The sequence below is a fragment of the Scyliorhinus torazame genome, chromosome 21 (genome assembly GCF_047496885.1).
Source record: "Scyliorhinus torazame isolate Kashiwa2021f chromosome 21, sScyTor2.1, whole genome shotgun sequence".
NCBI lineage: Eukaryota > Metazoa > Chordata > Chondrichthyes > Carcharhiniformes > Scyliorhinidae > Scyliorhinus > Scyliorhinus torazame.
In genome coordinates, this window is record NC_092727.1 from 62,803,746 (window position 1) to 62,819,394 (window position 15,649).

Sequence of the window (15,649 nt, forward strand, 5' to 3'; positions counted from 1 at the left end):
CTGTTCCTGCCTTGGCCCCATATCCTTTGATAGGTTCACTAGATTGATTCCAGAGGTGAGAGGTTTGTCGTATGAAGAAAGATTGAACAGTTCAGGCCTATATTCTCCAGAATTTAAAAGAATGAGGGGAGTTTAAATTGAGGTATAAAAGATGATAAAAGCTATGGATAAAGTAGGCGTGAAGCGGATGCTTCCTGTTTCTTGTGGGGCGTTCTAGAACGAGAAGTCATAGTCTTAGGATAAGAGGTAGCAAATTTAAAACAAAGTTGAGGAAAACACCCAAAGATTTGTGAATCTATGGAATTTGCTACCCCAGAGTGTGGAGGATGCTGGGACAGTGAGTAAGTTTAAGGAGAAGATCGACAGGTTATGGAGAATGGGCAGGAAAGTGGAATTAAGGCCAGGATGAGATCAGCCATGATCAAATGGCGGAGCAGACTCAATGGGCCTGATGGCCTAATTATGCTCCTGTATCTTATGATCCTTTTAGCCTCAAGTGCTATAGAACCATAGAACTATAGAATCCCTACAGTGCAGAAGGAGGTCATTTAGCCATCGAGTTAGCACTGACCCACCGAAAGAGTACCGTAAATAGGCCGTCTGTCCCATCCTATCTACGTAACCCCACGCAGGCACAGAGAGAGCAGGCAAAACTCCACACAAATATCTAACTCCTTGAAAACATACAATGTTTTGATCTCAATTGCTTCCTGTGGCGGTGAATTCTACAGACTCACCACTCTCTGGGTGAGGAGATTAATCCTCATCTCAGTCCTAAAAGATTTACCTGTATCCTTGGACCATGACTTCTGGTTCTGGACCCCCCCACCATCGGGAACATCCTTCCTGAATCTACCCTGTCTAGTCCTGTTAGAATTTTATAGGTTTCTATGAGAATCTTATTCTTATGAACTCCAGCAAATAACTGACTCGATCTCTCCTCATACATCAGCTCCGCCATCTCAGCAATCAGTCTGGTAAACCTTCGCCGCACTCCCTCTATAGCAAGAACATCCTTCCTCAGATAAAGAGACCAAAACTGCACAAAATATTCCCGGTGTAGCCTCACCAAGGCCCTGTATAATTGCAGCAAGACACCCCTACTTCTGCACTCGAATCCTCGTGCTGTGGAACCCAGCATACCATTTGCCTTCTTTACTGCCTGCTGCACCTGCATGATGTAAGGGTATTTCCTGTTTATTCCCTTATTTCTCACTTTTATTTTGCCGTTCTTATTTTAATCCGCGGATGAGTAATGAACATGTCTCTTTCCGACAAGCAGTCTCTGTTTTTAATTCAAGCAGAGGAACCCAGCCGTTACAGGAGAGATCACTTGCTGGTTTAAACAAGGATGCAGACTTTTCGGCACCAGTGGGAGAGATGGGAATGGGATTTGTTTTGATTAATTTGACTGGCGGATGATGGACTGGGTCCAAAAGGATGTGCTCTGCCCAGTAACAGGTGGTGATTGGATCCTATCCCACTGGAATGCTTTTCAGAGTCCTAAGGTTTCAGTTTGATCCTGGCAACATAGGGGAAGGTCCTGCTATCCTCTGCCCTCCACCTTTTCCGCTAAATGCTGTGTCTGAACTGGCAGGAAGCCTGAATGAATCTATTTACAGGAGAACAAAGTTCTCAAGCAAAGTTCGGAAAGCCTGATGTGGGTGCTATCTCCTTCCAGAAGGCCTGTGAGTCCTGATTTCCTCGAACTACAGAAGGTTGAATACAAACCATGAACTGTCAGCAAAGTTTGAACAAAAATAAGGGGCAGGATTCACCGTTCCCCAACGCCGATCTCATAATCGGCGATCGGGCGGAGAATCTCTTTGGACGTCGAAATCGGTGGCGGCGCCTGTTTCATGCAGGTTTTGTATGCACCGCCCCTTGCGCACTGCTTGCCGTTGGGATGGCCTTAGCGCATCACCTGAAGGCCCTCACACAATGCTCCACCCCCGATGGGCTGAGTTCCTGACTGCACGGTTGACGAGTGCTTTCAGTGACCGGGGACCCGGCGTGGCGGCTGCAGACTGTGTTCAGTGGGAGGGTGGGAGCCGTGCTGCTGGCCGGGAGGGGCTTCCGCAAGGGCTGGGGGACTGGTGGGGGCTGGCCAGAGGGTTGCCAGGGGGACACTATCTGGCAGGCCAGGTTCAAGCACGACCACTGCAGGTTATCGCCGTGCACGTGCGTGACCACAGACCCGGCCATTCTCCAGCCATTTTTATCATGGGAGCTGGGAGTTTTTTTTATAGATTTAGAATACCCAATTCATTTTTCCAATAAAGGGGCAATATAGTGTGGCGAATCCACCTAGCCTGCACATCTTTTGTGGGAGTGAAACCCACGCAAACACGGGGAGAATGTGCAAACTCCACACGGACAGTGACCCAGAGCTGGGATCGAACCTGTGACCTCGGCGCTAACCCACTGTGCCACCCTGCTGCGTTGAGAGCCGGGAGTTTTACGCAATACTGCGACTGGTGAGGGGGCGCCAGCCATTTTTTTGACGTAAAATGCCACAGATCATCCGCACCTAGGCTCAAAAACGGTAAATCCAGCCCAATGTGCCTCCCCAGAAAGCTCAGAGTGCCACATTTCTAAACTACAAAGAACCTGAATGAATGAATCGTCAAAGAAGATTATTACAGGCTGTGAAGCAAAGCTCTGAAAGCTTGCTCAAACTATCAACCCACAAAGAATCTTTCTTTCTTTCACTTATGATTTTGTACCTTTCCACCCCTCTGTGTTTCTCTGTCTTGTGTGTGTAGAGGGCAAGTTAAAGTGTGAATTAGAACAAAGAACAAAGAACAAAGAAAATCACAGCACAGGAACAGGCCCTTCGGCCCTCCAAGCCTGCGCCGATCCAGATCCTTTATCTAAACCTCTCGCCTATTTTCCAAGGATCTACTTCCCTCTGTTCCCCACCCGTTCATATATGTGTCTAGATGCATCTTAAATTATGCTATTGTGCCCGCTCTACCACCTCCGCTGGCAAAGCGTTCCAGGCACCCACCACCCTCTGCGTAAAAAACTTTCCATGCACATCGCCCTTAAACTTTCCCCCTCTCACCTTGAAATCGTGACCCCTTGTAATTGACACCCCCACTCTTGGAAAAAGCTTGTTGCTATCCACCCTGTCCATACCTCTCAATATTTTGTAGACCCTCAACCTCCGTCTTTCCAACGAAAACAATCCTAATCTACTCAACCTTTCGCTATAGCTAGCACCCTCCATACCAGGTAACATCCTGCTGAACCTCCGCTGCACCCTCTCTAAAGCATCCACATCCTTCTGGTAATGTGGTGACCAGAACTGCACGCAGTATTCCAAATGTGGCCTAACCAAAGTCCTATACAACTGTAACATGACCTGCCGACTCTTGTACTCAATACCCCGTCCGATGAAGGCAAGCATGCTGTATGCCTTCTTAACCACTCTATCGACCTGCGTTGCCACCTTCAGGGTACACTTAGGTATAAACTTATAGTTAACCAGTTGTATTACAGCTCTTGTTATAAATAAACAGTAATTGTGTTTACATTTGCAAACATGGTGACTGTGATTATTGGCAGCCAAGGCCAAAGACTTTGTTCATTTTTATTTAATATTTTTAAATGAACGTTAGAGTACTCAATTCATTTTCTTTTCCACATTCGGGGCACGTTAGCATGGTCAATCCACCTACCCTACACATCTTTGGGTTGTGGGGGTGACACCCACGCAAACATGGGGAGAATGTGCAAACTCTACATGGGCAGTAACCCGGGGCCGGGAGCAATGCTAACTATTGCACCACCGTGCCGCCTGGCTTTGCGTATCTCTATAAGAACTATTGGTTAATTCATTTGTGTTGTGACTCCGGGGCACGTGGGGCTGGAATTGACCAGGCACTAACCCCCGGAGTTGTGATGAAGCCGGGCCATCCGGAGTCATACCCACCCTGCCACCCAAAACGTCACCTCAGAGGAGAGCTCTGAGAAGACCAACGGCGAGGTGTCACAGCTATCCCCCCACCTTCACCAGCGCAGAGACACACACCTCAGTGGGTGGCATTAATAGACAGACATCGGGGACACTACCTGGTGAACACCACACAGCTGCTGATGCACATTGGGTGGAGGTAGGAACATCCAAGCGAGATGCAGTTGGAGCTCTGCTGGATCCCAGGACTCAGCTGAGTCCCAGCCAGATACCGAGCCTCTGGACAAGGTTCTCCTAGAACTGATGCAGATGATAGGACACAGTGGTAACATCCAGGAGGGGATTTCATCAACATTCCAGTGACTGCAAAGCTGATTGGCGTAGTCCCAAAGCTTTTAGATGCAGGAGATGGTGCCAGCAATGCTAGGGTTGTAACTGCAATGGAAAACCTAGAGCACAGCGCCCAAACCTTGAGGGGTCCAAGGCATGGCTGAGTCTGTGATGATCATGGCTGAGGGCCCCAACATTATGTCGACATCCTCCAGATGCAGGTGGACATTGCCGAGACACTGCAGAGCATGGCCCTGTCACTGAAGACCATCGCTGAGGGTGTCGACACCATGGTACAGACAATGGGGAGCCTCCAGGACTGGCAATACCAGCTGACTCAGAGGCTCCTGGAGTGCACTCCATCTGCCCCTCCATCTCATTGAATCATCCAAGGCCCTACAGACACCGTCAGAGAGGCAAAAATGCCTGAGCCCAGCCCAGGGCCTTCCACCAAGGAGACGATGTCAGCCTCCAGTTCTTTTGAAACCCTCCCCCCCCCCCCCACCCCCCTGGCGATGCCTGTGACAGCTGGAGTTGGTTGCAGACGATCTGAACATTCAGAAAGTGGAACCCTTTCCAGTTTATATAAAGCACTCCCTGATGCCCCAGTGCTCGCAGGGTGACTTGTGTGCCGTCAATGGTCCCCTGGACCGAAGGCATCCTGACGATGGTGACCAATCCTGCATCCCAGGCATCTTGGTGGCCTGGTCCAGGTCAAATGTGATGTAGTTGGATGCTCAGGCAAGAAATCACCCGTCACCTTCTGGATGCGCCTGTGGGTTGATGAATGTGAAATGCCACACAGGTTCCTGCTCAAGCCCTGGAATGACCAGGTGGCATAGAAATTCAGGGCTGCAGTGACCATCACAGCCACAGGGTGCCATGTCCACAAGGATGTGACTCCCGGGAGGCTGCTGCATTTGACCTCAATCTTGCCGATGCGAGTGTAATGGATGTAAATTAAGCTTAATGAGCTTCTCACCATTTTTGGGCAATCCGGAAATTGCCATCGGCAGCAGGACAGGTGACTTGCAAAATTCTTCACACCTGGCACGAATCTCAATTTTGGCTCTCCCACTATTCAGCCAGGACAACAGGATTGGCGCAGGTGCAAGGGGGTGGGAAAATCTGCCCACAGGATTCTCAGGGGGTTGTCAGTGTAGACACTCAAGAGGTTGTTTTCCCTTGCGGGAGAGACCAGAGGATATAATCTCAGAGTAAGTGGTCACCCATCTAAGACAGAGATGAAGAGGGATTTCTTCTCGCAGAGGTTAGTGAATCTGGAATTTCTCACTCAGAGAGCTGTAGAGGCTGGGCTGTTAAGTATGTTCAAGGCTGGACAGACAGATTTTTAATCAGTAAGGGAATGAAGGGTTATAGGGATAAGATTGGAAAGTGGAGTCGAGGATTATCACATCAGATCAGTCAAGATTTTATTGGATGGCAGAGCAGATTCGATGGGCCAAATGGCCCACTGCTGCTCTTATGGTCATATAGTCTTCTACATTTTAAATGTGGGTGTTCTGAAGTTGTGAAAGGTGCTATGGAAATGGGAACTAATTGATTAATTTTCCAAAACCGTTTACTCAATGTTCTGCAGTGAGTGACAGGATGGAGCTTTCATCTCCTCAAAGTCTATCTTGCTGGGACAACAGTACCACCAGAAAGCGCAGAGCCTGGGCCAGGAGCAGAGATCAGTGGCAGACTGTCGATGAGAATCTCACAGACACAAGCTGTCATTCAGGTAAGAGTCTTTCTGGTGAAAGTTGCTGTGGAACAGGTTAAGGTCCTTGGATCCTGCAGTGGAGCAGTGATATTCTGCAGTGGAGCAGGGATATTCTGCAGTGGAGCAGGGATATTCTGCAGTGGAGCAGGGATATTCTGCAGTGGAACAGGGATCACTCTCGTCTGACCTTTACTTTAAGGAATATTCTTCTTCTGTGATTTTCTCACATACTATCTTCTGGTATTTGCAGATTTCTCCAGTCTTCCATCAGATTGATGTCAGCTGAACAGAATCTTTCTTATTGAAATTCATCCCTCTCCCAGTCCCACCCCATTCACCCCTCGGTGTTTTCTTTTCTGGAGATTATAATAACCTCAGCCTATTCAACCTTTCCTGATGGGCATAATTTCTCAGGACTTCTAACTCTTCAGTAAAATATTTTTACACCTTCTGCAATGGACAGACAGCGCTTCAAGTGTGGTCCAACCAATGTTCTACAGCCCCTAAAAATGAACCCCTCTGCTTCTTTATGGCTTCATTAACTGACACAATTTGTCAGCTAATAAAGGTCTCTCTGCTCCCCCAGGTTTCTCTGTTCTTCCATTTCATTTAAACACCTATTTTCCAAGGAATATGTGGCCTTCTTATTTTTCCCCACCAAAATGTATCACATTGATCCATATAAAAGTTTACTTCAAATTCCATGCCCACTCTGTGTTCATCAATAGTTTCCTGTATTTTGTTGTGTCCTCCTATGTTAATTAATCCCCCCTCACGGCACACAAGCATCCGTATGAGATACCATCTGAGTGTGTGTATTTGGGAATTTAGATCAAAGTAGGGTTTCGGTACATGGGGGAAAGGTGCTTTCTAACTTTTTTGCCCTTCAGAAACTGCTCTTTGCCTGCTGCCGGACACAGGTGAGTTATTTGGTGAGTATTTCAGTTTCTGTGAGGAAGCAGTGGGGGAGGGAAGAAAAAGACAACTGTGACATCAGAGGAAACTGGTAAGTGGATTGACTGCTAAATGCTCAGTTTAAGGGGTAGCATGTTAAAAACTAGCATCTGGAATAAGGGAAAGTTAGGGCCTACATTGAGTTTCGGAGCCATGAGGTCATGTTGCAGCTGTACAAAACTCTGGTGCGGCCGCATTTGGAGTATTGCGTGCAATTTTGGTCGCCGCATTATAGGAAGGATGTGGAAGCATTGGAAAGAGTGCAGAGGAGATTTACCAGAATGTTGCCTGGTATGGAGGGAAGATCTTATGAGGAAAGGCTGAGGGACTTGAGGCTGTTTTCGTTAGAGAGAAGAAGGTTAAGAGGTGATTTAATTGAGGCATACAAGATGATCAGGGGATTGGATAGGGTGGACAGTGAGAGCCTTTTTCCTCGGATGGTGATGTTGAACACAAGGGGACATAGCTTTAAATTGAGGGGAGATAGATATAAGACAGATGTCAGAGGTCGGTTCTTTATTCAGAGAGTAGTAAGGGCGTGGAATGCCCTGCCTGCAACAGTAGTGGACTGGCCAACACTAAGGGCATTCAAATGGTCATTGGATAAACATATGGACGACAAGGGAATAGTGTAGATGGGCTTCAGAGTGGTTTCTCAGGTCGGCTCAACATCGAGGGCCGAAGGGCCTGTACTGCGATGTAATGTTCTATGTTCTATGTTCTATATAGTGAGGTAATATTAGCAATTCAAAACAGAATAGAGTTAACACAAGAGAAGTAAAGTTAAGATATGGCAGGGCAGCTCAGTTGAGTCGACTGTGTTCTGTGATATGCACAAAGTCATGAACGGCCCCAGGACCTGATGGGATCTACCCCAGAATACTGAAGGAGGCTAGAGATGAAATTGCTGAGGCCTTGACAGAAATCTTTGGATCCTCACTGTCTTCAGGTGATGTCCCGGAGGACTGGAGAATAGCCAATGTTGCTCCTTTGTTTAAGAAGGGTAGCAAGGATAATCCCGGGAACTTCAGGCCGGTGTGCCTTACGTCAGTGGTAGGGAAATTACTGGAGAGAATTCTTCGAGACAGGATCTACTCCCATTTGGAGGCAAATGGACGTATTAGTGAGAGGCAGCATGGTTTTGTGAAGGGGTGGTCGTGTATCACTAACTTGATAGAGTTTTTTGAAGAGGTCACAAAGATGATTGATGCAGGTAGGGCAGTGGATGTTGTCTATATGAACTTCAGTAAGGCCTTTGACAAGGTCCCTCATGGTAGACTGGTACAAAAGGTGAAGTCACACAGGGTCAGGGGTGAGCTGGCAAGGTGGATACAGAACTGGCTAGGTCATAGAAGGCCGAGAGTAGCAATGGAAGGGTGCTTTTCTAATTGGAGGGCTGTGACCAGTGGTGTTCCACAGGGATCAGTGCTGGGACCTTTGCTGTTCGTAGTATAGAAAAATGATTTGGAGGAAAATATAACTGGTCTGATTAGTACGTTTGCAGACGACACAATGGTTGGTGGAATTGCGGATAGCGATGAGGACTGTCAGAGGATACAGCAGGATTTAGATCATTTGGAGACTTGGGCGGAGAGATGGCAGATGGAGTTTAATCCAGACAATTGTGAGGTAATGCATTTTGGAAGGTCTAATAGAGGTAGGGAATATACAGTGAATGGTAGAACCCTCAAGAGTATTGACAATCAGAGAGATCTAGGTGTACAGGTCCACAGGTCACTGAAAGGGGCAACATAGGTGGATAAGGTAGTAAAGAAGGCATACGGCATGCTTGCCTTCATTGGCCGGGGCATTGAGTATAAAAATTGGCAAGTCATGTTGCAGCTGTATAGAACCTTAGTTAGGCCACACTTGGAGTCTTCAATTCTGGTCGCCACACTATCAGAAGGATGTGGAGGCTTTAGAGAGGATGCAGAAGAGATTTAACAGGATGTTGCCTTTTATGGAGGGCATTAGCTATGAGGAGCGGTTGAATAAACTCGGTTTGTTCTCACTGGAACGACGGAGGTTGAGTGGCGACCTGATAGAGGTCTACAAAATTATGAGGGGCATAGACAGAGTGGATAGTCAGAGGCTTTTCCCCAGGGTAGAGGGGTCAATTACTAGAGGGCATAGGTTTAAGGTGCGAGGGGCAAGGTTTAGAGGAGATTACGAGGCAAGTTTTTTACACAGAGGATAGTGGGTGCCTGGAACTCGCTGCCGGAGGAGGTGGTGGAAGCAGGGACGATAGTGACATTTAAGGGGCATCTTGACAAATACATGAATCGGATGGGAATAGAGGGATACAGACCCAGGAAGTGTGGAAGATTTTCGTTTAGACAGGCAGCATGGTCGGCACGGGCTTGGAGGGCCGAAGGGCCTGTTCCTGTGTTGTACTTTTCATTGTTCTTTGTTCTTTGTTCTAACGTTAGCGGTGTCCTGGGCGACCATATGTTCAGGAAGTGCTGCCAGCTGCAGAAACCTGAGCTCTGGGTTTCAGAGCTCGAGTGGTGCCTGGAATCACTGTGGCGCATCCACGAGGCTGAAAGCTACATGGATAACACATTCAGAAAGTTGGTCACACCACAGCTTAAGGACAAGGAGGCAGAGAGGGAGTGGGTGACCACCAGGGAGTCCAAGAGAAATAGACAGATAGAGCAGGAATTCGCTGGCGTCCCGCTCACAAATTGACTTTCTGTTTTGGAAGCTTGTGATGACACTGGTTCCCCAGAGGAGTGCAGTCAGAGCCAGGTTTGTGGCACCACGAGACATTGATTATTATATTGGAATGTTTGGGATGATGATAGAAAAGGAAAATAGGCAATTCAGAGTAAAATAATAATTAACTAGGGGAGAGGTGACTTCAATGGGGATAGAATGGAGAAGGGCCAGTTATAGTGGAACAAAATGTAAGCAGGAAAAGCTCGTAGTACAATGGGCTACCTTCAAAAGAGAAATGATCTGGACAGTCAAGGGATAGCCCCTTAAAAGTAAAAGGAGATAGAAATTAAGATAAGAAAATTAAAGTGTGCTTATGACAAGGGTCAGATGGAAAATACAGTTGAGAACCAAGAGGAATACAGAAGTTTAGAGGGGAAGTGTGTTATAACCTGCCTGCTTACCACTGGCTGGGGACTAATGGTAATCCCACAATGCTTTGGGAGTATGAGCTTCCCCAATGAGGGGGCAGAGAAGTCATTAACAGATTCCCTGCATAAATAAAGCTGGCCAGTTTGGAACCAGCTAGAGAGGAGTGAGCAGCAAGGGAGTTGCTGCTGCTGTTATATATATGTTATTGTAAATAAATGTTACTTCTTTCTATCCTTCAACTCGTGCTGGATTCTTCGTGGCCCTCACAAAACTGGCGACGAGGGTTAAAGTGGATAGCTGTCTACACTGCTGAAGCCACCTCCCTGGATTTTTGTTGGATACAGGTTGGAAGTTGTTTTCTATTACACCATACCTCTGCAGGGACGTTTGGATGTTTTTGACGCTGCGCTGGAAAGCTGGAACCAGTACGCACAACGGATGCGTTACTATTTCTGGGCAAACAACATCACCGAAAACGAGCGGCAGGTGGTCATATTGCTCACTGCCTGCGGCCCGCATACGTTGGGGTGATTAGGAGCCTTATGTACCCAGCTGCGCTGGACACCAAAATGTTTGACTAAGTTGTGCACTTAGTGGGGCAACATTTTAACCCAACCCCGTCCACGATAGTCCAACGTTACCGGTTTAATACCGCTGAGAGGACCCCAGGAGAATCCCTTGCCGAGTTTCTATCCAGGCTATGCAGGATTGTGGAGTACTGTAACTATGGTGAGACCTTGTCAGAAATGTTACTTGACCGTTTGGTTTGCGGTATTAACAATGCGGCCACCCAGAGAAGGTTGTTAGCTGAACCAACATTGACTTTTCAGCAGGCCATTCAAATAGTATTGTCCCGAGAGAGCGCAGAATGGGGAGTGCAGGAGTGACAGGGAATGGAGGTGCATGCCTTGGGGCGCAACCCCTTCCATCCGAAAGCGTCCCCCCGCACCCCTGCGGTACCTTGGGAGAGGCGACGTCCGGATCGACGCCAGTGGCCGTCGGACATTCCTCCCCGAAGGGAGCCTTCTCCAGAACCAATGGATGAGGAGCCATGTCCGTGTCAGATTTGTGGGCGCCAACCCCGTCGTAAATAGCCAGAGGCGCCGTCGTTCTGACAGAAACTGGGGCCAGCCCAGGGGCCATACTTTCCATTTGGATGAACCTGCGGCAACTACTCCCGAGGACGTGGAGACGGAGGACGACTGCCTGCAGCTGCATTGTGTGGCAGCTCCCCGTGTGGCCCCCATTAAGGTGACAGTACGGGTCAATGGTCACCCGCTTGAGATGGAGTTGGACACTGGCGCAGCGGTCTCCGTGATCTCCCAGAGGACATTCGACCGCATCAAGCAGGGTATACAGACCCTTACATTAACCGACACACAAGCCAGGTTGGCCACCTATAAGGGGGAACCATTGGACATTGCAGGTACTACGATGACCCCTGTTGTTTATGGACGCCAGGAGGGCCACTTACGCCTTGCTCGAGAAGGTAGAAGAGGAGCTCACTCGTTTGGGGACTTTGGGTATTATCAGGCCCGTCAGTTTCACTGACTGGTCAGCACCAATTGTACCTGGCATGAAGCCAGATGCCACAGTTCGCTTGTGCGGCGACTATAAACTTACAGTGAATACGGCTTCCCGGCTCGACCGATATCCAATGCCTCGCATAGAGGATCTCTACACGAAGCTTACAGGTGGACTCTCATTCACAAAATTAGATATGAGTCACGCCTACCTACAGTTGGAGCTGGACCCTGCCTCCCGGCCATATGTAACTATTAATACACACCGGGGCCTGTATGAACATACACAGTTGCCCTTTGGAGTATCCTCTGCCTGTGCTATTTTTCAACGCATCATGGAGGGCATTTTGAGAGGTTTACCGCGTGTCGCTGTCTACTTAGACGACGTTTTGATTACAGGGACGTCGGAGCAGGAACATTTGGAAAATTTGGAGGCTGTCCTTTTCGTGGAGACAGGAGTCCGTTTACGTCGCTCAAAGTGCGTCTTTCAGGCGAAGGAAGTAGTCTAACTGGGTTATTGGGTGGACCGCAAAGGTTTTCACCCCGTCGCAGAGAAGGTGCGCGCAATTCAACAGGCCCCCGCCCCGACTGACACTTTGCATCTTCGTTCTTTTCTCAACCTCGTAAACTATTACGGAAAGTTCCTCCCCAATCTGGCAACTACGCTGGCCCCGTTGCACCTTCTGCTAAAGAAGAATCACACCTGGGTTTGGGGTCAGCCGCAAGAAACCTCTTTACGGCGGGTAAAATAACAATTGTCGTCGTCTGGGTTACGAACCCACTATGATCCTGGAAAGCCTTTGCTCATCACATGTGATGCAGCCCCATATGGTATTGGGGCCATCCTGTCCCACAAGATGGAGAACGGGACCGAGCGGCCGATAGCTTTCGCCTCCCGCACATTGACTGCAGTGGAAAAGAAATACGCGCAGATCGAGAAGGAGGGCCTGGCAGTGGTCTTTGCGGTGAAACGCTTCCACCAGTATGTGTATGGCCGCCATTTCACTATCCTGACTGATCATAAGCCTCTGCTGGGACTTATTCCGCACGGATCTAGCGCTGGGCTTTGTTGCTCGCTGCTTACGAGTATTCTCTGGAGCGCAAACCAGGGACCCAGATAGCAAATGCCGACGCACTGAGCTGATTGCTTTATCGACTGGCCCCATGTCGACCCCCACGACCGGTGAGGTGGTTGCAACCCTAAATTTTACGGACACCTTGCCTGTCACGGCATCACAGACCCGTGAGTGGACCTAGACGGAGCCAGTCCTGTCAAAGGTTCGGCACATAGTCCTGTATGGTGGGCAGCATAGACAGCTCCCAGGTGAGTTGCGGGCATTTTCCTCCAAGCTGTCAGAATTTAGCGTGGAAGATGATATCCTCTTGTGGGGGACACGTGTGATTGTCCCGGAAAAAGGACAGGAGCTGATACTAAGAAACTTGCACAATGGGCATCTGGGTGTTATGAAAATGAAAATGTTGGCCCGGAGTTATGTCTGGTGGCCAGGCCTCGACACCGACATTGAGAAGGTGGCCCAAAACTGCTCCATTTGCCAGGAGCATCAGAAGCTTCCGCCGGCCGCGCCCCTACGTCACTGGGAATGGCCAGGCGGCCTTGGGCACGCTTGCATGTGGATTTCGCCGGTCCTTTTCAATGATCAATGTTCCTTCTATTAATCGATGCCCAGTCTAAATGGTTAGAGGTGCATAAGATGGTAGGCACAACGTCCTATGCAACATTCGAGAAGATGCGTTTGTCTTTCAGTACGCATGGCCTCCCCGAGGTGCTGGTCACGGAGAACGGCACTCCGTTCATAAGTGAGGAGTTTGCGAGGTTCATGAAGATGAACGGCATATGCCATATCCGCACCACCCCATACCACCCGGCTTCAAATGAGTTGGCGGAGCGCGCAGTGCAGTCATTCAAACGAGGCCTAAAGAAGCAGTCTTCCGGGTCGATGGACATGAGACTGGCTCGTTTTTTTTTCATATAGGACCACCCCACATGCAGTGACTGGGGTAGCAACCGCGGAACTCCTAATGGGCCGGAGACTTCGCACCCGCCTTAGCATGGTTTTCCCGGACATTGGAGCAAAAGTACGCCGTACACAAGAACGGCAGGAACATAGTTTTTCTCGCCATCGGCCAATTCGCCAGTTTGCGCCCGGTGACCCAGTGTTCGTTCGGAATTTTGATGGTGGTGCCCAGTGGGTCCCTGGCGTAATCTTTCGCCAAACGGGCCCTATCTCTTACCAGGTGCAAGCCCAGGGTCGTCTCCAGCGCAAGCATGTAGACCACGTTCGGTCCAGAAGACCATCCCTTCCAAAGATTCCCCGCCCCGGAGCTCATTTCTACAGCCACAGAGACCAGGCACAGTGGAAAGTATTCCTCACAATCTTCCTCTGGTGCCGCACTCAAAGCCTGCGCAGGTCGTTACAGAACCGCGCGGAGATAGAGACGCCGAGATGACGGAGGCAGCGGACTCCGACTCTGAGATGGAGACACGGGACGCATCAGAGGGGGAATCCTCAGGCCCACGGGCCGTGGATGTTACACCGTTCATCACGGAAGCGCCATTCTCCGTCTCGTTATACACCGCCCGATCCAGCGCCTCGTGCAAATGGTGTCTGGCCTGCGGCAAAACGAGTCCGACACCCTCCTTCGCCAAGTCTTCGGTGGATTCCTTGGACTTTGGGGGGGGAAGGGATGTTATAACCTGCCTGCTTACCACTGGCTGGGGACGAATGGCAATCCCACAATGCTTTAGGAGTATGAGCTTCCCCAATGAGGGGGGGCGGAGAAATTATTAACAGATTGCCTGCATAAATAAAGCTGGCCAGTTTGGAACCGGCCAGAGGAGAGTGAGCAGCAAGGGAGTTTCTGCTGCTGTTGTATATATATGTTATTGTAAATAAATGTTATTTCTTTCTATCCTTCAACTCGTGCTGGATTCTTCGTGGCCCTCACAAAAAAGTGAAAAATCTCATTGGAGAAGTGAAGAGATTATGAGAAAAGATCGGCAGCCAGCATAAAGAGGAATCCCAAAGTCTTCCGCAGGCATTGCAATAGTAAAAGCATGGTAAAAGAAGGAATAGGGCCAATTGGGGAGCTAAAAGGGAATTTACACCAGGAGGCAGGGGGCAGGGCTGAGGTATGAAATAATATTTTGCATCTGTCTGGGATGCCACTGAACGGCTTCAGGGCAGCCTGAAGGGGGTGGGTGATAAGGCCGAGGTCATGGTGCATGTTGGTACCAATGACATATGCAGAAGGAGGGAATGAGGTCTTGCATCAAGAATTCAGGGAGTTAGGCAGTAAACTAAAGAGCAGGACCTCCCGGTTTGTAATCTCTGGATTGCTCCCGGTGCCACGTGCTAGTGAGTACAGGAATAGGAGAATAGAACAGATGAATGCATAACTTAAGATTGGTGCAGGAGGGAGAGTTTTAGATTCCTGGACCAGTCGGACAATTTTTGGGGAAGGTAGGATCAGTACAAGCGGGAAAGTCTACATCTAAACCAGAGCGGGACTAACATCCTTGGTGGTGGGTTTGCTAGTGCTGTTGGGAAGAGTTTAAACTAGTTTCACTCTGGACTTTCCGGAAGAAAGTCCTGAATAATTCTGCCACCTGCAGGGGGCTTGCAGGGCCCTGGAGTGCTCCTTGCAGCTCTGGCTGCGGACACGGGGCCCTGCACTTCCGGTCGGGCCTGCACCAAGAAAGAAGGTCCCAACGATCGGGTCCGCGCCGCTCCATATTACCCACCCGATCGCACCTCCGGCCTCCCCAAGGCCCCCCCACTCCCGACAACTTGATCTCCCCCCCCCCCCCCCCCCCCCCCACCGCCCTCCACCAGGACGGCCGCGAACTGAGTACGCAGTCGCCACCCGAGGTTCCCGACGACCGATACGTGGTTAGAACCACACAGTGGCTGGAAAACCACTGGAGAGGATTGTGAAGGAGAGAATCTATCTCCACCTGGAGGGGCAATGTTTGATCAGGGATAGTCAGCATGGCTTTTTCAGAGGGAGGTCATGCTGATTAACCCTGATCAAACATTGAAATTTTTGAACATGTAACCAATTGTATAGATGAGACTAGTGCAGTTGATG

The 15,649-nt window shown here is 49.3% G+C and overlaps 1 protein-coding gene across 1 annotated transcript in view; it reads left to right on the forward strand.

Moving 5' to 3' along the window:
• tespa1 (thymocyte expressed, positive selection associated 1) overlaps positions 1-15,649 on the forward strand; it is a 298,936-nt gene that overhangs the window by 37,360 nt on the left and 245,927 nt on the right. The window contains exon 2 of the mRNA XM_072486878.1: positions 5,850-5,993. Coding sequence (XP_072342979.1) covers positions 5,861-5,993 — 133 coding nt within the window. The 5' untranslated portion in view covers positions 5,850-5,860. The remainder of the gene's footprint in view (positions 1-5,849; positions 5,994-15,649) is intronic.